We start from the raw sequence: 16,575 nt of genomic DNA on the forward strand, positions 1-16,575 counted from the left end.
TGGGTTTGGAAGGTGCTATCTAAGGAGCCTTGGTGAATTCCTGCTCAAGAAAATTCATCTGAACACAATTCAGAAATTCTTCCCCTCTCTGCCCTTAATGCAATCGCTGTTGAATTTAGTATTAGGGTAATTAAAATCTCCAATTACCACTGCTATGTAGTTTATGCATTTCAGTAATTTCTTTGAAAATCTGTTCTTCTATTTCTTCCCTACTACCTGGTAGGCTACAAAGTACACCAAGTAAGCTGATAGCTCCATTATTGTTTAACTCTGACCAAACAGATGTAAATTTTATGAAAAATAAACAACCGTACTGGTATAGCAATGATTCAAGGATAAGCAAGACACTTACCTCTCCCTTTCATCAGGAGAATAGTAAGAACTGAAGCGTGCAGCTCGTTCATCTAGTTAACTCCTTTCACAAAATGCATATGGTTTATATGCAACTAATAAAGCATAGATTCTACTTTTGTGAGATGTGGTTAAAGATTTTGCAGGCTTCACGTTTGAGAAGCTGAGATTTATGGTATTAAATGCAGCATGGACACAATGGGCTGAATGGCCTTCTTTAGTGTTGTAATTACACTATGGGCTGAAATTTCCCCCAGTTGGCGGGGGGTGCGCGGGGAGCGGGTGGGAGCGAGCGTGCTCCCGATTGGCGCCCCCAATCGGGTTCATGCTGCCATTTTACGTAGGCAGGCCAATTAAGGCCCACCCAGTGTGGCGCTCACCTGGAAGCGCTGAGCGCTCCCTGTGTGGGCAGGGGGAGATTCCCTGAGTCTGGGCCTGTGCTCTTACGTGCGCATGTGCACGAAGGAGCGCAGAAATCTCCCTGAGGTGCAGATTTAAGGTTCAAACATTTACATAAAGAATTAAAAATAATTTAAGACATGTCCCCTCATGTGACAGTGTCACATGGGCTGGGACATGTCAAGGAACATTAATTAAAAAATGTATTTAATTTATAAACACTCCCGCCTGTGGATGAGGTTCCATGAAAAATGCGAAGGCCGCCTGGGCTCTTTGCCTGCCCACCAATCTCAGGGTTGGACGGGCAGCTCATTTAATTGATTTAATTAGTTTTAAACAGGCCTTAATAGGCCTTTGACAGTTCGGTGGGCGCGCAGCCGAGTCGGCTGCATGCCCGCCGAACTGAAAATCTAAATGACGCGCAGTGAAGTTGGGACGCCTGCCCGAGGTCACCGCACGTTATTTTACACGGCCCGCTCGTTGACCAGAAAATTATCCCCTAGGACTCCAAACGCATACCAAAATACTTGTTAAGTAGGATCCTTAGAATTAACTCCAGTTAATACTCTTAATTCAGTGAAAAATAATTTTCAACTCTCCTCAATCCATCCACTTTACAATGGTTGGGTCCACACACTGGCCTGGATTTTCGCCACAATGGTGAGCCTCTACGGAAATGGATAAAATTTCTAGGTCTCGCCCACGAACACAGCACTTCCCATTTTTGCAGGGGCAGGGCTGGAGTCGGAACTGACTTCTGATTTTTGAACTCTGACTGCATGAATCCCCAAATCCACAAAGCAGATTAGGTAAGAGGAATCGCAGAATCATACCGTGCAGAAGAGGCCCTTCGGCCCATCGAGTCTGCACCGACACGTGAGAAACACCTGACCTACCTACCTAATCCCATTTATCAGCACTTGGCCCATAGCCTAGAATGTTTATGACGTGCCAAGTACTCATCCAGGTACTTTTTAAAGGATGTGAGGCAACTCACCTCCACCATCCTCCCAGGCATCGCATTCCAGACCATTACCACTCTCTGGGTAAAAAAGTTTTTCCTCACATCCCCCCTAAACCTCCTGCCCCTCACCTTGAACTTATGTCCCCTCGTGACTGACCCTTCAACTAAGCTGCTGCCTATCCATCCTGGCCATGCTCCTCATAAGGAAGTCTGAACTTGGCGGATTCTTTGGATAGCCAGGGTGCCCCTTTGGAGAGGTAAGGCACCTTTTTGGATGGGGTCCCAGGGCATCTTTGGGAGAAGTAAGGCACCCTTAGGGATTGTTATAATTAAACATGTTTATGCATTTTTATACACAAACTCATTGAACTATTAAGCTGTCCAGGAAGAGTCAAAGGATGCTAGGTGAATTAACATGGAGGGGCGAAGGGCATAGGGGTATGGGATGGCATGAGTTGGCAGTAAATTGGAAGTGGGGTATGAGGGGCCATGGGAAGTGGGTAGAGGGGCATGGGCTGACATAGGGGATATGAGGGGGCCATGGGGGGAGGGGGGATGACTGTAGGGGAATGGGCTGGCATAGGTTGGCAAGGATGGGGCATAGGGAGGAGGGGCGAGTAGTGTTTTTTGTTTTATTATATTTTTATAAAAAATTAAAATTTATTTACATGTTGTGGGCATCGCTGGCTAAGCCAGCGTTTATTGCCCTTCCCTAATTGCCCTTGTTTAGAGGGCATTTTAGAGTCAACCGCATTGCTGTGGGTCTGGAGTCACATGTAGGCCAGACCAGGTAAGGACAGCAGATTTCCTTCCCTAAAGGGCAGTAGTGAACCAGATGGGTTTTTACAACATTTGACAATGGTTTCATGGTCATCGTTAGACTTTTAATTCCAGACTTTATTGAATTCAAATTCCACCATCTGCCGTGGTGGGATTCGAACCCAGGTCCCCAGGGCATTACCCTGGGTCTCTGGGTTACTAGTCCAGCGACAATACCACTACGCCATCGCCTCCCCTAAATTTAAGCACAATTCCAGAGCACTGAGGCAAGCCTTGTGCCCAGCAGCCTCCACTCGGGGTCGTCCGCTCTAATTCCTATTTCAGACCTCCATTCTGACTGACAATCCAATCTACAGGCGGCCATTTCTAACTGTTGAGCCAAGGAATTTCCCGACTCTGCGAACCCAACCCAGGGACGAAAATCTGGCTTTGTGTGAAATCTTACAGAAGGTAACAAGCTCCACAATTAATTGGAACCTTTTGTATATCTAAAGAACTAGTGTGTGTCGCAAAACTGTTTTAAAAATATAGTCTTTAAACAAAAAAAAAATCAAGCTGAACAGAGATCTATCATACATAAATATTCATGAAATTTAAATTGGAAACATAGAAGACTCCACCCATTACCTGTAACATTGGGTTGAGCCATCAGTGCTGAAACAGGGATGGTTTTTATGATGGTGGTTGCTCCAGGTTTGCTGCTAGTTGGTGAGACACTGCCAAGACCCAGGATCGTTTGCTTCGTACCTATTCCACCAGCTTGCGAGGTTGTGATTATTGTTGCTGGCTTACCATCTGCTGCTGTTACAAGTCTCACTATAGTCCCTGGAGGAAAGGGACCTTTTGCCTTCAAATGTGTTAAAATAAATCAAAGTGTTTGTCAAATGGGAAACAGTAAGATGAATGCCATGGCAGACATACACCAGAAACAATTATTTCATTCTTTTCTAACACAGTTTTGTATATTTAAAAAAATACAGCTAATTCATAGTATGACTCCTGCAATAAAAACTCAAATTAGTTTAAAACAGAGATAGCCAGCTGTGATTTTTCTAGAATCAATTTGCACCTGTGCTCTGATACTGAAACATGCAGAATTTTAATGTATGTCTATGAAGCAAACACAGTAGATAGGCAGGCAATGGGACAGAGCAATCACAGAAACAAGTCAATGCAATGTGAAATGGCATACAATGATAATACCACTGAACCTGCATAAATGCGAACTTTGTCTACACATTTCACACACCATATTTGTTCTTAACTGTTTTCATTGCTCTTCAAGTTATTCTGTTTCTAAGCAATGTTTTAAACATTTTTTTACTGTATACTTTACACAAAAGTTTGTATTCCATTCCTTGATTATACATGCACAGATAAATGGATTCAACTATTTATTTGTGGGATGGGCAGAGTTAGCATCTAATTTCTATTGGTATTTATCCTATTTTAAATGATCGCCAGTTATGGTGTGAGACTCAACAAAGTGCTAGAAAAAGCAGGTTCAGGGGTTCATCTTAACAACTACAGAACTGTCTGTATTGGAAAATGCCACAGTGCTATAAATTTGGGTGAACAGATGGAACATAGGAACAGTAGTAGGACATTCAGCCCCTTCAGCCTGTGCCACCATTCAATTTGATCATGGCTGATCCATTTTTCCACTATCCTTACCTAACAAACATCAGCTAATCTCAGTTTCGAAAATTTCAATGAATCCCTCAGTTCTATAACACAGTTACATATAAATTAAACATACATCTAACTGATATTTATTTGGTTCATTAAGGTGTGTAAGAGTTTAAAACACAAAATATAAAAATAGTAAAAGAAAGCAAATTTGAAGTTTAATAACTGAAGCAAAAACTGCAGAAACATGACTATAATCACCTTCAGATTTAATATTTTCCTAATAATTGATAAATACTGAAGTTCCAATTGACAATTATGATACTGTATTATAATTTTAAAAATAACAAATTTGATCAGTTTTTGTAAGGAAAGGAACTAAAAACTGTTCTATAATCTGTAACGGTGTTTTCCTGAACTCAGAAGAATGCCATTATAAGACTGGTGTTACTGCATGAAATATATAGCATTCAGAATCAAGCTGCACTGTCATTGAGCTTCAGTGTATATAATATTTTTCCCCAGCAATAAAGGAGGTCCACAGATAATACAAGCAATGCTTTGTTCCCTAGTTGATGAATTTTTAATGCTTGGAGACACTGTCCACCAGAGAGATAGCTTTGTCCTAACTCTTCAGATATTTAAAGTTTATGAAATGCTCAACAATACATCAATCATCAACGTAAGTCGAGTCAGATTTTCACCATGCTGTCAAGTAGACTCACGGAAAGTAGTGCAAGACCTTCTCTATTAGCTGGTCTCCCAAATAAGGGTACATATCTAGTGTTGTACAACTCCAGTGTGGTGCAAAATCATGTTTCAAAGTGTCCCTGACACAAGGTAGAATGCTGGCCTTGAACTATATCTGAATTTGACTATGCACGCAGTACAAGTTTTGTTGTTTAGTTCTCAAATGCTTGCTGTAGTGCTCTGCTATCGCACAGTGTGTAACCTTGAGGGAATAAAGGTAAGGAGAACTGGACTAATCTGTTCCAACCTACAAAATATTCACTGAAATATGGTGCAGCATTGATAATAGCCACAGAAAAGTCTGTGGCACAGACTATGTCACCTGATCTCCCAAATGGAAGAAACATGGCAGCAAGTAGCAGCACTGAGGAATAATAACACAGAAAAGGCAAAGACGACCCAGTAAGCTTCTTAAAGAATATATATCTATGAAAAGTAAATTGCTAATGATGTTGCTTTTGTATCTAAAATGGTAACTGGTTAGGGAAGGCTTCAGAGCCACTCTCCAGAGCCACTTAGTGGCCACAGCCTGCAACGATATTGTGATGGTTGAAAGAACAAAATGAAATGGGAACAGTTGAGCAACTAATTAATAATGGTAGATGCTGAAAGAAAAGTATGACAACAGGATGTAACATTTGTAGACAGAAGTGCTCACCCTATGAAACATTTTTAATACAGATATGGATCCATACATTTTCTATAACTGTAACAACACATGCTCCTGGAAATCACTGTGGGCAGTATCACTGATAACTTAGCACTGTCTCTTGGTGTTGTTCTATCTGCTATTTAAACAGAGACATTAAAACTGCTAAACACACAGTTAATTTATCCACTGTCAGCCATAGTCATTTCTAGGTTATGATTATGAAAATGTAACACAACATACCTGAATGAACTGTGCCAAAGACCCAGCAGTAGCCTGGCCTGTGATTGAAGCACCAGTTTGTACAGGGGCTGTCTGAACAAGAGTCATCATTTTCCCCAGATTGGAGATCTAAACAGAACAAATTTCAACAGGTCACACATGGTTAACAACAATAGCAACCAGCACTTACAAAAAATTTAAGATAGAAAATAATCCACAGTGCTTTACAGAGGTGATTAAAAAAGATAAAAGGAATAAAGCAATGGACAAGGTGCAAGGCACAAGGGTTAGGTGAGGTGACTATAGCTGAAAAGACTTTAAGGCTTTAAAATGACAGAACAGTGGAAAAGATGACGGAGTTTAAAAAAGCAATTCCAGAAAGTAGAGCCAAGGAGGCTCTAAACATACATATATTCATGCTAAAAAATTTACGACCGACATAAAATTTTCTTAAAGTTGTGCTTGGTGATACATATAGACAATTTTCGTGGAAACAAAAGAAAGTTTACTACGCCCAACATACACAAGAGAAGTAGGCAAGTTTTAAAAAAATTACTTTGTGTTCACACATCAGACCATACACAAGTTAAAATTAACGCTAACCTGTACACAATCCAGCAAAGCAAGATGGCAATTGTTACAAAAATCCATCTTGTTTTCTCCAAGTTAGTAACCTCAAACACATGAAACAACTAGTTCCTGCTATACAAATTTTCATGGTTCAGTGAAAACAAATCTTAAAACTAGGCAAAAAGTAAATCAGGATGAATAAAACCACATATGCCCAATTACAACTAATCTCTTCAAGTTTCATCATATGATGCATCAGTTAACAAGATGAAAAAGGGACTTAATCCTGAGGTTTCTGCTAATGTTGCTCTGTAATGAGCTGTTAAGTGCAAATGAACATCCTAAAAAGTTAATTTGCCCTCTAATTTTCCCTCCTCTCCACCCAGTGTTCCTCTGAAGACACAGCTGAGATCAAGAAGTATCAAGCAGTTATATGTGTCCTAACACTTTGTTGCAAGGCACATAGGACCCCAGTTTGTTTAATAAGGAAAACTGAACAAGAGGTGTTGGTGCAGGAACACAGTCAAACATTGCGACAACCGCAGCATCTACACCCGAGGAACAACGAGTGGGTTGAAGGCTTCCAACACCGAAGGTTCCTGCACCAATGGCCAACATAGGATCCAACATTATAACGAATGCAGGTACATGCCAGTCTCCATTCTTCTGGGCTGTGGTCAAGGCCTGGATCCCCAAAGATGAGAGCATTTTATTTTTTCCAAAATGCGAGGATAAGTTCTATAAATTCTGTTTTGGAAGGGAAGGGGTATCTGGCACTAACCCCCATTGCTCAGCCTCTCACTTGCCAACCTACACTGCGCTATGCAGGCCAATTTTTGTAGCAGTGGCCAGCCACACATTTTCAGACCCTCAAAGCTAAATTTTCAACTTGCCATTCAGGTGTAAAACTGCCATTATGGATGCTTATTACAGAGCCCACCTGATTCAAATTTCCAATGACCTCTCCTAAGGGGCCACCAAGCCACAAGGCCAGATTAATACCCGAGCAGCAAGTTGAGAACCCGCACCTCAGCGTTCAATGAGGAGAAATCACCTTGAGGCTTCATTAAATCATTAGCACAAATCTGACATGCAAAGCCATTTAATAATTTTGAAGGGCTAATTACCAGGGAGCCTCCACCACCGACTTGAATTGGGCTTTTGACAAGCGTGAACGTTTTGGTGACACCGCCCACAACAGTGGTGACAACTTGAGTCTGTTGAGCTACAGTCAATGCACCAGATTTATGTACAGTTATAATAGGTCGGGATGAAGCAGAGCCAAGAGAGCCAGATGACGTTGCCACTTGTGCAGCTGCTGTCTTCAGCATTGTTGTGGCCGGCGTGTTCACCTGCACAACATAAAGGCACTTTTACACATCTTTCGTAGAATGCAGATACATTGCTAGAATTACTTTTACACCTGTCCATTATGGCTCAATGACAAAGAACATTCACTTCACAATTAAGTGCTACAAGCTTCTTTCACCCACACTAAGAAAAATTCACTTTGTTTGTCTTCACTTCATTGAAATCACCATTCCTCCACTGTCCATCCAGCAATAGTGAAAAATATATCTGGTATACTGCATTTTGGGACTTGCAACCAGGAATAATCTCTCCATTATGAATGAACGGTAAAGGACAACATTTATTATAGGTAACTTTTAAAATATGTCATTTATAAATAGATACATCATTTCTGAACACAATATCCTCCCATGGACTCCGATTTCCCTGATGTGTTATGGAGAAATTCAGCTAGCAATGGCTTAATTTTTCACCAACAAGGGGCTGATGATTCCTCCCACCAGCAATTTATCCTGAAAATAAATCACTGTGAATAAATTCTAATTTGCAGCCAGACTATTAAAGTTCAAGACAATACCTTTTCATGCATTTAAAAAAAATTTACTTACTATCTAACATTCCAAGTTCTTTTCGAGCAATTACTTCTTAATAAAAGCATAAGCTTACAGTTAAACATACTTTGAAAGCACTTCAGCATGAAGTAAAGCTTCCCTTGCCCTAGTGAAAAAACCAAGCAATACTCAGATAAGAGGATTTTATTCACAAGCAACAAAGTGATATTGTAAAAAGGGAGAAAGTAGTAAGGATTTTCCTGATAGATGGGAAAGAAAGGAAAAGAAAGGAAGAGCTTCTATTAGTCAATCTACAATTCCACACCAATGTCTAGAACAGGGTGACCTACCTTCTTGCTCCTCAACCCAATTCCCAATAAACATCCAACTTTGAATGAATGGTAGCCAGTTCTTCCCAGTCATTAAGTTGAGGAAGCAGGACTTTGCCAGGGGATGGGTGGGGGGCGGGGTGTGTGTGTGTGTGTGTGTGTGTGTGTGTGTGTGTGTGTGTCTGTGTCTGTGTGTCTGTGTGTGTGTGTGTGTGTGTGTGCTTTTCAGCCATCCAGATACAGTGTCCAGTTGATCCTACTTGATTTTGCAGGAGTTTTGCCAATCTACCAACTGTTCAAAATGGCAACAATTTGTATAACAAGCTGCATCAAGCTTTGAGTCCAAACTGCAAAATGATGAGGTAGAGCGGCAGCAGAGAAGGAAAGGAAAGGAAACAAATCCTGCACCCCAGATCCTGCTACCTCATGGGATGTCCTGCCCTGTGTGCCCAGAGATTTCCGGGTCAACAACTGGCCTGTTTGGTCTCATGAAGACCATGGCAGAAATTCACCATCCTGAGTAGACGTGCTCCTCGAGTCGTGGGACACAGCCTACGACAAAAGATCCAACTTCCCTTCCTGCCTCCCATTGTAGGTACCACTGCAAATAATTTCCTTTCCTTGCTGACTGTACTGCTGCTGGCTTTCAAAACTGCCTTTATAACACACCTGTCCCAGCTATAATCCCTCTGTCCTTCCAAGCTATTAACCCGTCTCTGAACTGCCTTTCCTCACCAAGATCCTTTGGCGTGGCATATCTTTGCCTTCCAAAACTGTGCTCATCCCTCCTAGTAGCCTGTGTGAATCTCTCTAATCAGTTTTCTGCCTTTTCCACAGCACTGAAACAGCACTAACCATGGTGACCGTTACCATTGTGCGTCATCCACCCTTGTTCTCCTTGGCCACTCTGCAGTTTTCAGTAGTGAATCTCACAATCCGCTCTCTCCTCTGCTATTCAGTCCACACGACTGCCTCACTTGGTTGCAATTTAATCATCAGCAGATCATCTCTGATAGCAGCTTCTCCTCCCACCCTCAACTTCAAGCCTGGTGGGATATATTCTCGCTTGTCTGGTGGATGTTCTGTGTTGACATTCTGGAGAGTACAGCTGATTTGGAACTGTATATCTCAGCTCATATCAAAGAGTCACAGAATGATACAGCATAAAAGGAGTCCATTCAGTCTATCATGCCTGTGCCAGTTCTTTGGTAGAGCTATCCAATTAGTTCCATCCTCCTGCTGTTTCCCATAGCCCTGTATTTTTTTTTTCCCTTATCCAGAGAGAAGGATCCAAGTTAGGTAAATGGAGTCAAGATGTTTTTGCAGCATTTAGAATTTGTGGCCTCAGAGTGGCAGGCTAGATGCTGCTCCCAAGCAGCATTACTGCATGTTATTATGCTCCAGTCATGAAATAACATCTAATCTAAGTTACTATGTGCAAGGCCACAGGAGATATACTAGTCTAGGGAAACTTCTGATAAAAGCAAAGCTGCCTCTACCTAACCTCAAGATGTTCCTAATTAGGGCATTTTTCCACAAGGTCAGCCTCAAATGGATAGGCTGTATTAGTGGTTAAGTGTCAGAATTATGCTCCAGGTTCTTTGAACGCTGCCAAGCAGTGCTCCAGCGCTACTGTAGCCAATGTTCCCTTTAAGCTGCATGGACATGCAGAAACTCAAAAGTCCCTGCGCAGGCGGAACACAAGTCAGCCCCTTTAAATTACCAAGCAAAAATTTAAAGGGATTGCACACCTAAAGAAAGTATCCATGTACTCAAGAAAAATTAAAGGGAACATTGATTGCAAACCTTCTACTTTTTTTTAAAAAAGGGCTTTCAAATTGGTACATTTTAGTAACTTACACACCCCTTCAATAATCGGACAATCATTTATCAGTTGAACAGTACAATAAAATTCCTCCTTCTTGCCACCAATCAAACACACCTCCCCCAATTTCTAATTATTCTTTTATTCGTTCATGGGGTGGGGGTATCACTGGGCGATCATTTATTGCCCATCCCCAAATGCCCTTGAGAAACAAGTGGGCTGCTAGGCCATTTCAGGGGACATTTAAGAGTGGGTCTAGAGTCACATCTAGGAAGTTTCTGCAAGTCTCTGGAGTCACCAGATCTGGAGGCCAGAACAGGTAAGGATAGCAGAATCGACAATGGTTTCATGGTCATCATCAGACTTTTAATTCCAGATTTTTTATTGAATTCAAATTTCACCATCTGCCATGGTGGGATTTGAAACCAGGTTCCCAGAGCATTACCCTGGGTCTCTGGATTACTAGCCGAGTGACAATACCACTACGCCACCGCCTCCCTGTCCCCACTATATAATCAGCTTGAACAGAATGTTATGACTCCACTATATACAAGTTATATTTCCCTCACACTGTACTTCAAGCCTCATGATAAAAATGAACTAATGATTTAACTGGTAGATAAGAGGGAAAGAAAAGTAAATACTCACACTTACTACAGAGGGAACAGCATTTGTGGTGCTTTGAGCTGGGACAACCAGACGGACACCAGCAGGTAAGGAAGAAACTGCAGCTTTTACTGTCTGTACAGCTTGCTGGGAGACTGTAACCAGCTGGGCTGCTGCTGAAGACATCCCAGATACCTGAGCAGCAGAGACTTGCACTGGAGTCATAGCACCTTTACAGAATACAAGTAGAAATATGTAAAGTACTGTACAAACCAAAAACTGAATAATTAATTGAAGTTCTAGAATATTCCTCCAAATGAAGTACATTCCTCAGTTAAAATGTTGTAATAGTCACTCAGTAGTACAGAACTTGAGCGCTGCTGAAAAAGGAGATCAGATTTGCAAGAATACCAATTGTAAAGGGAACACAAATTTATGCTGCATGAGAAGACAGTGCTGACTGGTTGGCAAGTGGACTCTGATTGGTAGAGGCTTTGCCATGGAGAATGCACCAGGGAACAGTTAACTGCCAAGCTTTTGTTTAAATTCAAACTAGGCAGGTCAACTCTGATTGGTAAAGGCACTGTCCCGGGGAATGAACCAGGGAATGGCTGTTCTACGACCTTTTGTTTAGTTAAAAAAGATTGCATTGTGTGGGCGTGCTCCTTCTGTCTGCAAAGGACAGGGCCCTGTGTGTGAATATATGTAGCTTCTAGCATGCGCAAGTGAGCCACACTACAAGCTCAATTGATCTTAAATTGGTTGTCAGTGTAATTCGTAGCACGTTGAGGATTATTTAGCAAGTGCCGTCCAATCGCGGAATTAAATCTAATGTTGGACACTATGCTTTCAGTTTTGTTACCACGGGCTGGTTGCGTACAGTCAGTACTTCGTCTGTTGCGCTTAGCCGAAGATACACGCTGTTTGAAACGATCTGTCAGTCATTGGGGTGTACAGCCTTCATACCTAGCATCACACTGGCATTGAAATTCATATATCACATTACTCATTTGTGTGATAGGCAGAACGTCTTTTTGGCTTGACAGCAACATCCTGTTAGTGGCGAATACCACTCGTGTTGCTACTGCAGAGTAGCAGCACGAAACAGCTAGCTTCAGTGTGAAGTTATCCATTTTGGTTGGAAGAATAAAAAGGAGACTTATTATTTAAATGGAGAGAAACTTCAGAATGCTTCAGTGCAGAGGGATCTGGGTGTCCTCGTGCATGAATCGCTGAAAGCTAGTATGCAGGTACAACAGGTAATAAGGAAGGCAAATGGAATTTAGGCATTTATTACTAATGGAATAGAGTATAAAAATAGGTAAGTGTTGTTGCAACTGTACAAGGGATTGGTGCAACTGCATCGGGAGTACCGCACAGAGTTTTGGTCCCCTTACTTGAGTAAGGATGTAGTTGCATTGGAGGCAGTTCACTAGATTGATTCCAGAGATGTGGGCCTTGTCTTATGAGGAGAGATCGAGCAGTTTAGGCCTATACTCACTAGAGGGGATAGACAAAGTAGACGCGCAGCGGATGTTTCCCCTTGTGGGACCATAGTTTTAGGCTAAGGGGTGGTAGATTTAAATCAGGGATGAGAAGGAATTACTTTTCTCAAAAGGGTCATGAATTTGTGGAATTCACTACCTCAAAGTGCAGTGGATGCCGGGGCGCTGAATAAATTTGAGGAGATAGACAGATTTTTAATTAATAACGGGTTGAAAGGTTATGGGGAGAGGGTGGGAAATTGGAGTTGAGGCCGAAATGAGATCAGCCATGATCGTATTGAATGGCGGGGCAGGCTCGAGGGGCTGAATTGCCTACTCTTGCTCCTAGTTCTTACGTTTACCTGTTGCTCAAATTTTTGAGGCACCTTACCCTCTCAGGGTAATTTGAGGTAGACTGAGCACTTTTCAGGACCGAAAGTGGCTGCCTTAGGCATTCATGAGTTTGCGTAACATACAGTGCGAAATGAACTGATAAGGAAAGCCATTATCCTGCAGGATGCCTTGATGTGCCCTATTTAGGCATCAAGCTTGCATAATGAACAAGTGGCTTGCGACCTATTTACAAGGTTACCGATAAGCCTAATGTTATAGCGTGTGAAACTCTAGGAACCACAATATTTTTTGAAATGGAACGCTCAAATGAGCTCCCTTTCCTTAATGTGATAGTTGAGAGATCTGCCAACGGGTTCTGTACTATGGTCTACCACAAGCCTACCTTCACTGGTCAATATACGCACTGGGATTCCTATGTTTTTACGAGGGGGGTCTCATGGCAGGTGTTGAAGGTGAGGCCTGAATCTTGCCGGAGAGGCTGGGGGAATGGGGTGAGAGCGCTCTCGGGGGAAGACCTCGGGGAAGGTGGGGGCCGGAGGGGGCAACTGAAATGGAAAGTCCCGCCCGAGGTCCAAACAGGGTGCCCAGCCAGGCTTCCCCCCAACCCCAAATTCCTCCCGCCAGCCTCAAACCTGAGGCTGGGTGGGAAGCAGCCTTTAAGTAACCATTATTAACCATTTCCCTTGGCCTCACCCACCCCGCATAAAATTGTGGAGAGGTCAGGAAGGCCACTCAGGAAATTTTAGAGGCCCCCCCACCTCACACCCCCTAAAATTCTGCCCTATGTCTTTATCTAGGTTCCCCTTAAATGCATCTTTGCTATTCACCTCAACTACTCCTTGTGGTAGCAAGTTCCACATTTTTACCACTCTCTGTTTAAAGAAGTTTCCCTTCAATTCCCAACTGGATTTATTAATGACAATCTCATTTTTATGGCCTTTGGCTCTGGTAACCCCTGGAAACGTCTTACCTACCCTATCAAACTTCTTTCATAATCTTAAGGACCCTGATCAGTCCACCCTTCATGACAAATAATAACTGATAAAAAAAAAAACAATAAATGTTTCCCTTTCTTAATTTACTTATGAAATATAAATGAATGGTCTCAAAGGAATAAGAATCAATCCCTTACATTGCCCAACATATATTACTATCGCTTTGGAATAACTGTGATATAGCCAAAATCCTCTGCAATTCAAAATGCAGCTTTTTGTTTAAATAAACTCAAACAGATTAATCCCAATTACAAATACTGATATACAGAGTAGCACATTACGACTGAATCCCATCAGGTATGACTAACAGCAATGACAGTAGGGAAAGGCACTGGAGTAGTCACTGTTGTGCGTCATTCCAATGTGCAAAGTATAGAGATTCAGGCTCAAGAATCCCCATATAATTAACTTTCAAATGCTGACTTGGCTATTTTAGCTAATGTTGGGGGTAGGGAAGGAGTGGGAAGGTGGTGAAGGCATTAGTTAGAGACAAACAGTAAAATAAGTTAAATCAAGCAGTGAATGTGCACTTCACAGTGACTAGGTACAGAACTATGGCTGATAACTTGCCTTTATATATTCAGCTAAGAAACCATACCAGGTATAACTTAAAACAGGAAAATTACTCTAAAACAATAGTTTAATATATTTAAAAAATAATAGCTTTCAAAATCAGCAACACTAAAATAAACCTTGCTGCATGGGAGGAACATTAAGAGGTTATAATTAACAGCATTTCAATGTTTGTAAACACAAGCCTTAAATATTTTCTTGTACAACTGGCACATGATAGTCGGAAATACAAAGGTTTTAAATGGTGACAATTAAAACTATTAAAAATACCATGGTGCTTACTAGTCATTCCAGGAACCAGCGCACTAGTAGGGGAAGCTACTTTAGAAACAGGGAGCGGTGAATGCAGCGGTGTGGCAGGAGAAGCAGGCGTAGGAGAAATAGGGCTGCACGGAGTCTTCTGTGGCAGTGGGGTGTTGCTCAATGATGGAGTTGCCATGGTGGTGGTGGTGGTGGTAGTTGATGGCGGCATATCATACTTTTGCAGCTGAAGAAGGTAGGCATCTGCAGTTGGAACAGCACCCCAACACACTTCAAGTGAATTTGTGCTGGCTCTAACCAACTGCACACGGGATGGTGCAGGGGGTTTTTCTAAAGACAAATGAAACAGTATTTCAAGTTAAATTTAGTAAAACTGTATTTTAATATTTCTCTCACATACCTCTGCCCAGACCCACATTTCTGAAGCTTCTATTTCCAAAAATCAAGATAAACTGCTGCCCTCCATTATTCCAACGTCAACGTTATCTCAAACTGATTAGGAATAGACTGGTAAAGGTTTATCATAAAACCATTTGCATATTCCTGATCTAGATTCCAATTCTCACGCAATTTTCTATTTCTACCACTAGCTTTTAAAACACGCCATGGTACGTTCCAGTCTCCACCACCTAAACATTTATGGTCCCAAAAATAAATGCATCCCTTCTTCTGAAATAAAAACCAAGCAGCCGAAATGGATATAAATATACACAATATAGTTATAGATAAGAAAAGTCATTCAGACTTCCAGAAGTACCCTACATTTCCCCCGCAAGAGCAGCGCCCATTTTTAAAAAAATGATTCCAGGATTTTTGCCTCTAGTACACATTCAGGTGGTCTGTTTCACATGTGCATCATTGTGCATGAAGAGGAATTTCCCCATTGCTGTTTGAACCCATATCTCCATGCCATACTCTTGCAGTTCACTTTCAGAGGCATTTTAAACCTATTTCAAACAAAAAAACAATTCTTCAGCCCAAGTTTAGCATTAGGGACAATGCAACACCCACCAGTTTCCAAATACCAAAGATCTTTGCAGCAGACTTGATTATTCCAAGCCTTCCGGTAGCCATCTCTTCCACTCCAGATATAAAGACGAGTATGAATAGCAACAGCACAGTGACCAGCCCTGGCCCTTGGTACATTGTCCTCCAGTGTGTCTGAGACTACAGGTGTCCACATATTGCCATCTGCCAGAAATACACCACTAACTTAATTCATTCTGCCAAAGCATTTTTTTAAAAAAATTACACCACTTATAAAACGTAAACACAGAACAATTAAATAGTGAAATTCTGATATATGCTTTAATCTTATGAAACAGAGCCACAAATTAAATTATATTAGAGTTTTGAAACTGTTTTCAAGTGACATACTGTTGCCATTTACCTCAGAGGATACTTCCCAACACCGACATATTCAACATAAAAAAATGTTCCATACAAGTTTTTAAAAAGTACACACCATGTTTTCCCCTGAATTAAACCAGGTTATATCTGAAGTATATGATAAAACTGTGTTTGTGTATACTATTTATCTGTGGATACACTTTGTGAACCAGTAGCTTATGAAAAATTGACCGCTTAGTAATGGCAACCAGATAACAGACTAACACCAAGACTGAATTATACTGACAATCTATAAATCATTGCTCCTAAAATAAGTTCTATTTAAACTAACTACACAGTTAAAGGCTCTATAGTTACATGCATGAAAACTAAGCAGTCTGAAACTGACAAAACAGGCGATAGATCATTAAAAAACCTGCAATTTTAAAAAAATAAACCATTTACAAAATGACAATGCACTTTATGAAAAGGTCGTTTACAAAAATATTAAACCACCTTTGTCCATAAAGCGAGAAAAGAAAATGTCCTGCCTGTCTTGATGGGAAACTAAGCTACTGAGCTACATTTCACATACTGCTGTAAAAACAGAAATATGTATGGGAATAGATTTAACGCAATAATG

The 16,575-nt window shown here is 41.3% G+C and overlaps 1 protein-coding gene across 4 annotated transcripts in view; it reads right to left on the bottom strand.

Annotated features, from left to right (window-relative positions):
• LOC121293259 (host cell factor 2-like) overlaps positions 1-16,575 on the bottom strand; it is a 74,163-nt gene that overhangs the window by 24,618 nt on the left and 32,970 nt on the right. For 3 of the 4 annotated variants that reach the window (XM_041216129.1, XM_041216132.1, XM_041216131.1), the window contains 6 exons: positions 15,615-15,794; positions 14,625-14,933; positions 10,979-11,166; positions 7,442-7,666; positions 5,766-5,873; positions 3,122-3,341 (listed from right to left, as the gene is read on the bottom strand). In XM_041216129.1, coding sequence (XP_041072063.1) covers positions 3,122-3,341; positions 5,766-5,873; positions 7,442-7,666; positions 10,979-11,166; positions 14,625-14,933; positions 15,615-15,794 — 1,230 coding nt within the window. The remainder of the gene's footprint in view (positions 1-3,121; positions 3,342-5,765; positions 5,874-7,441; positions 7,667-10,978; positions 11,167-14,624; positions 14,934-15,614; positions 15,795-16,575) is intronic. The other variant, XM_041216130.1, reaches the window with a different exon arrangement.

The sequence above is a fragment of the Carcharodon carcharias genome, chromosome 21, assembly GCF_017639515.1.
Source record: "Carcharodon carcharias isolate sCarCar2 chromosome 21, sCarCar2.pri, whole genome shotgun sequence".
Taxonomy (NCBI): domain Eukaryota; kingdom Metazoa; phylum Chordata; class Chondrichthyes; order Lamniformes; family Lamnidae; genus Carcharodon; species Carcharodon carcharias.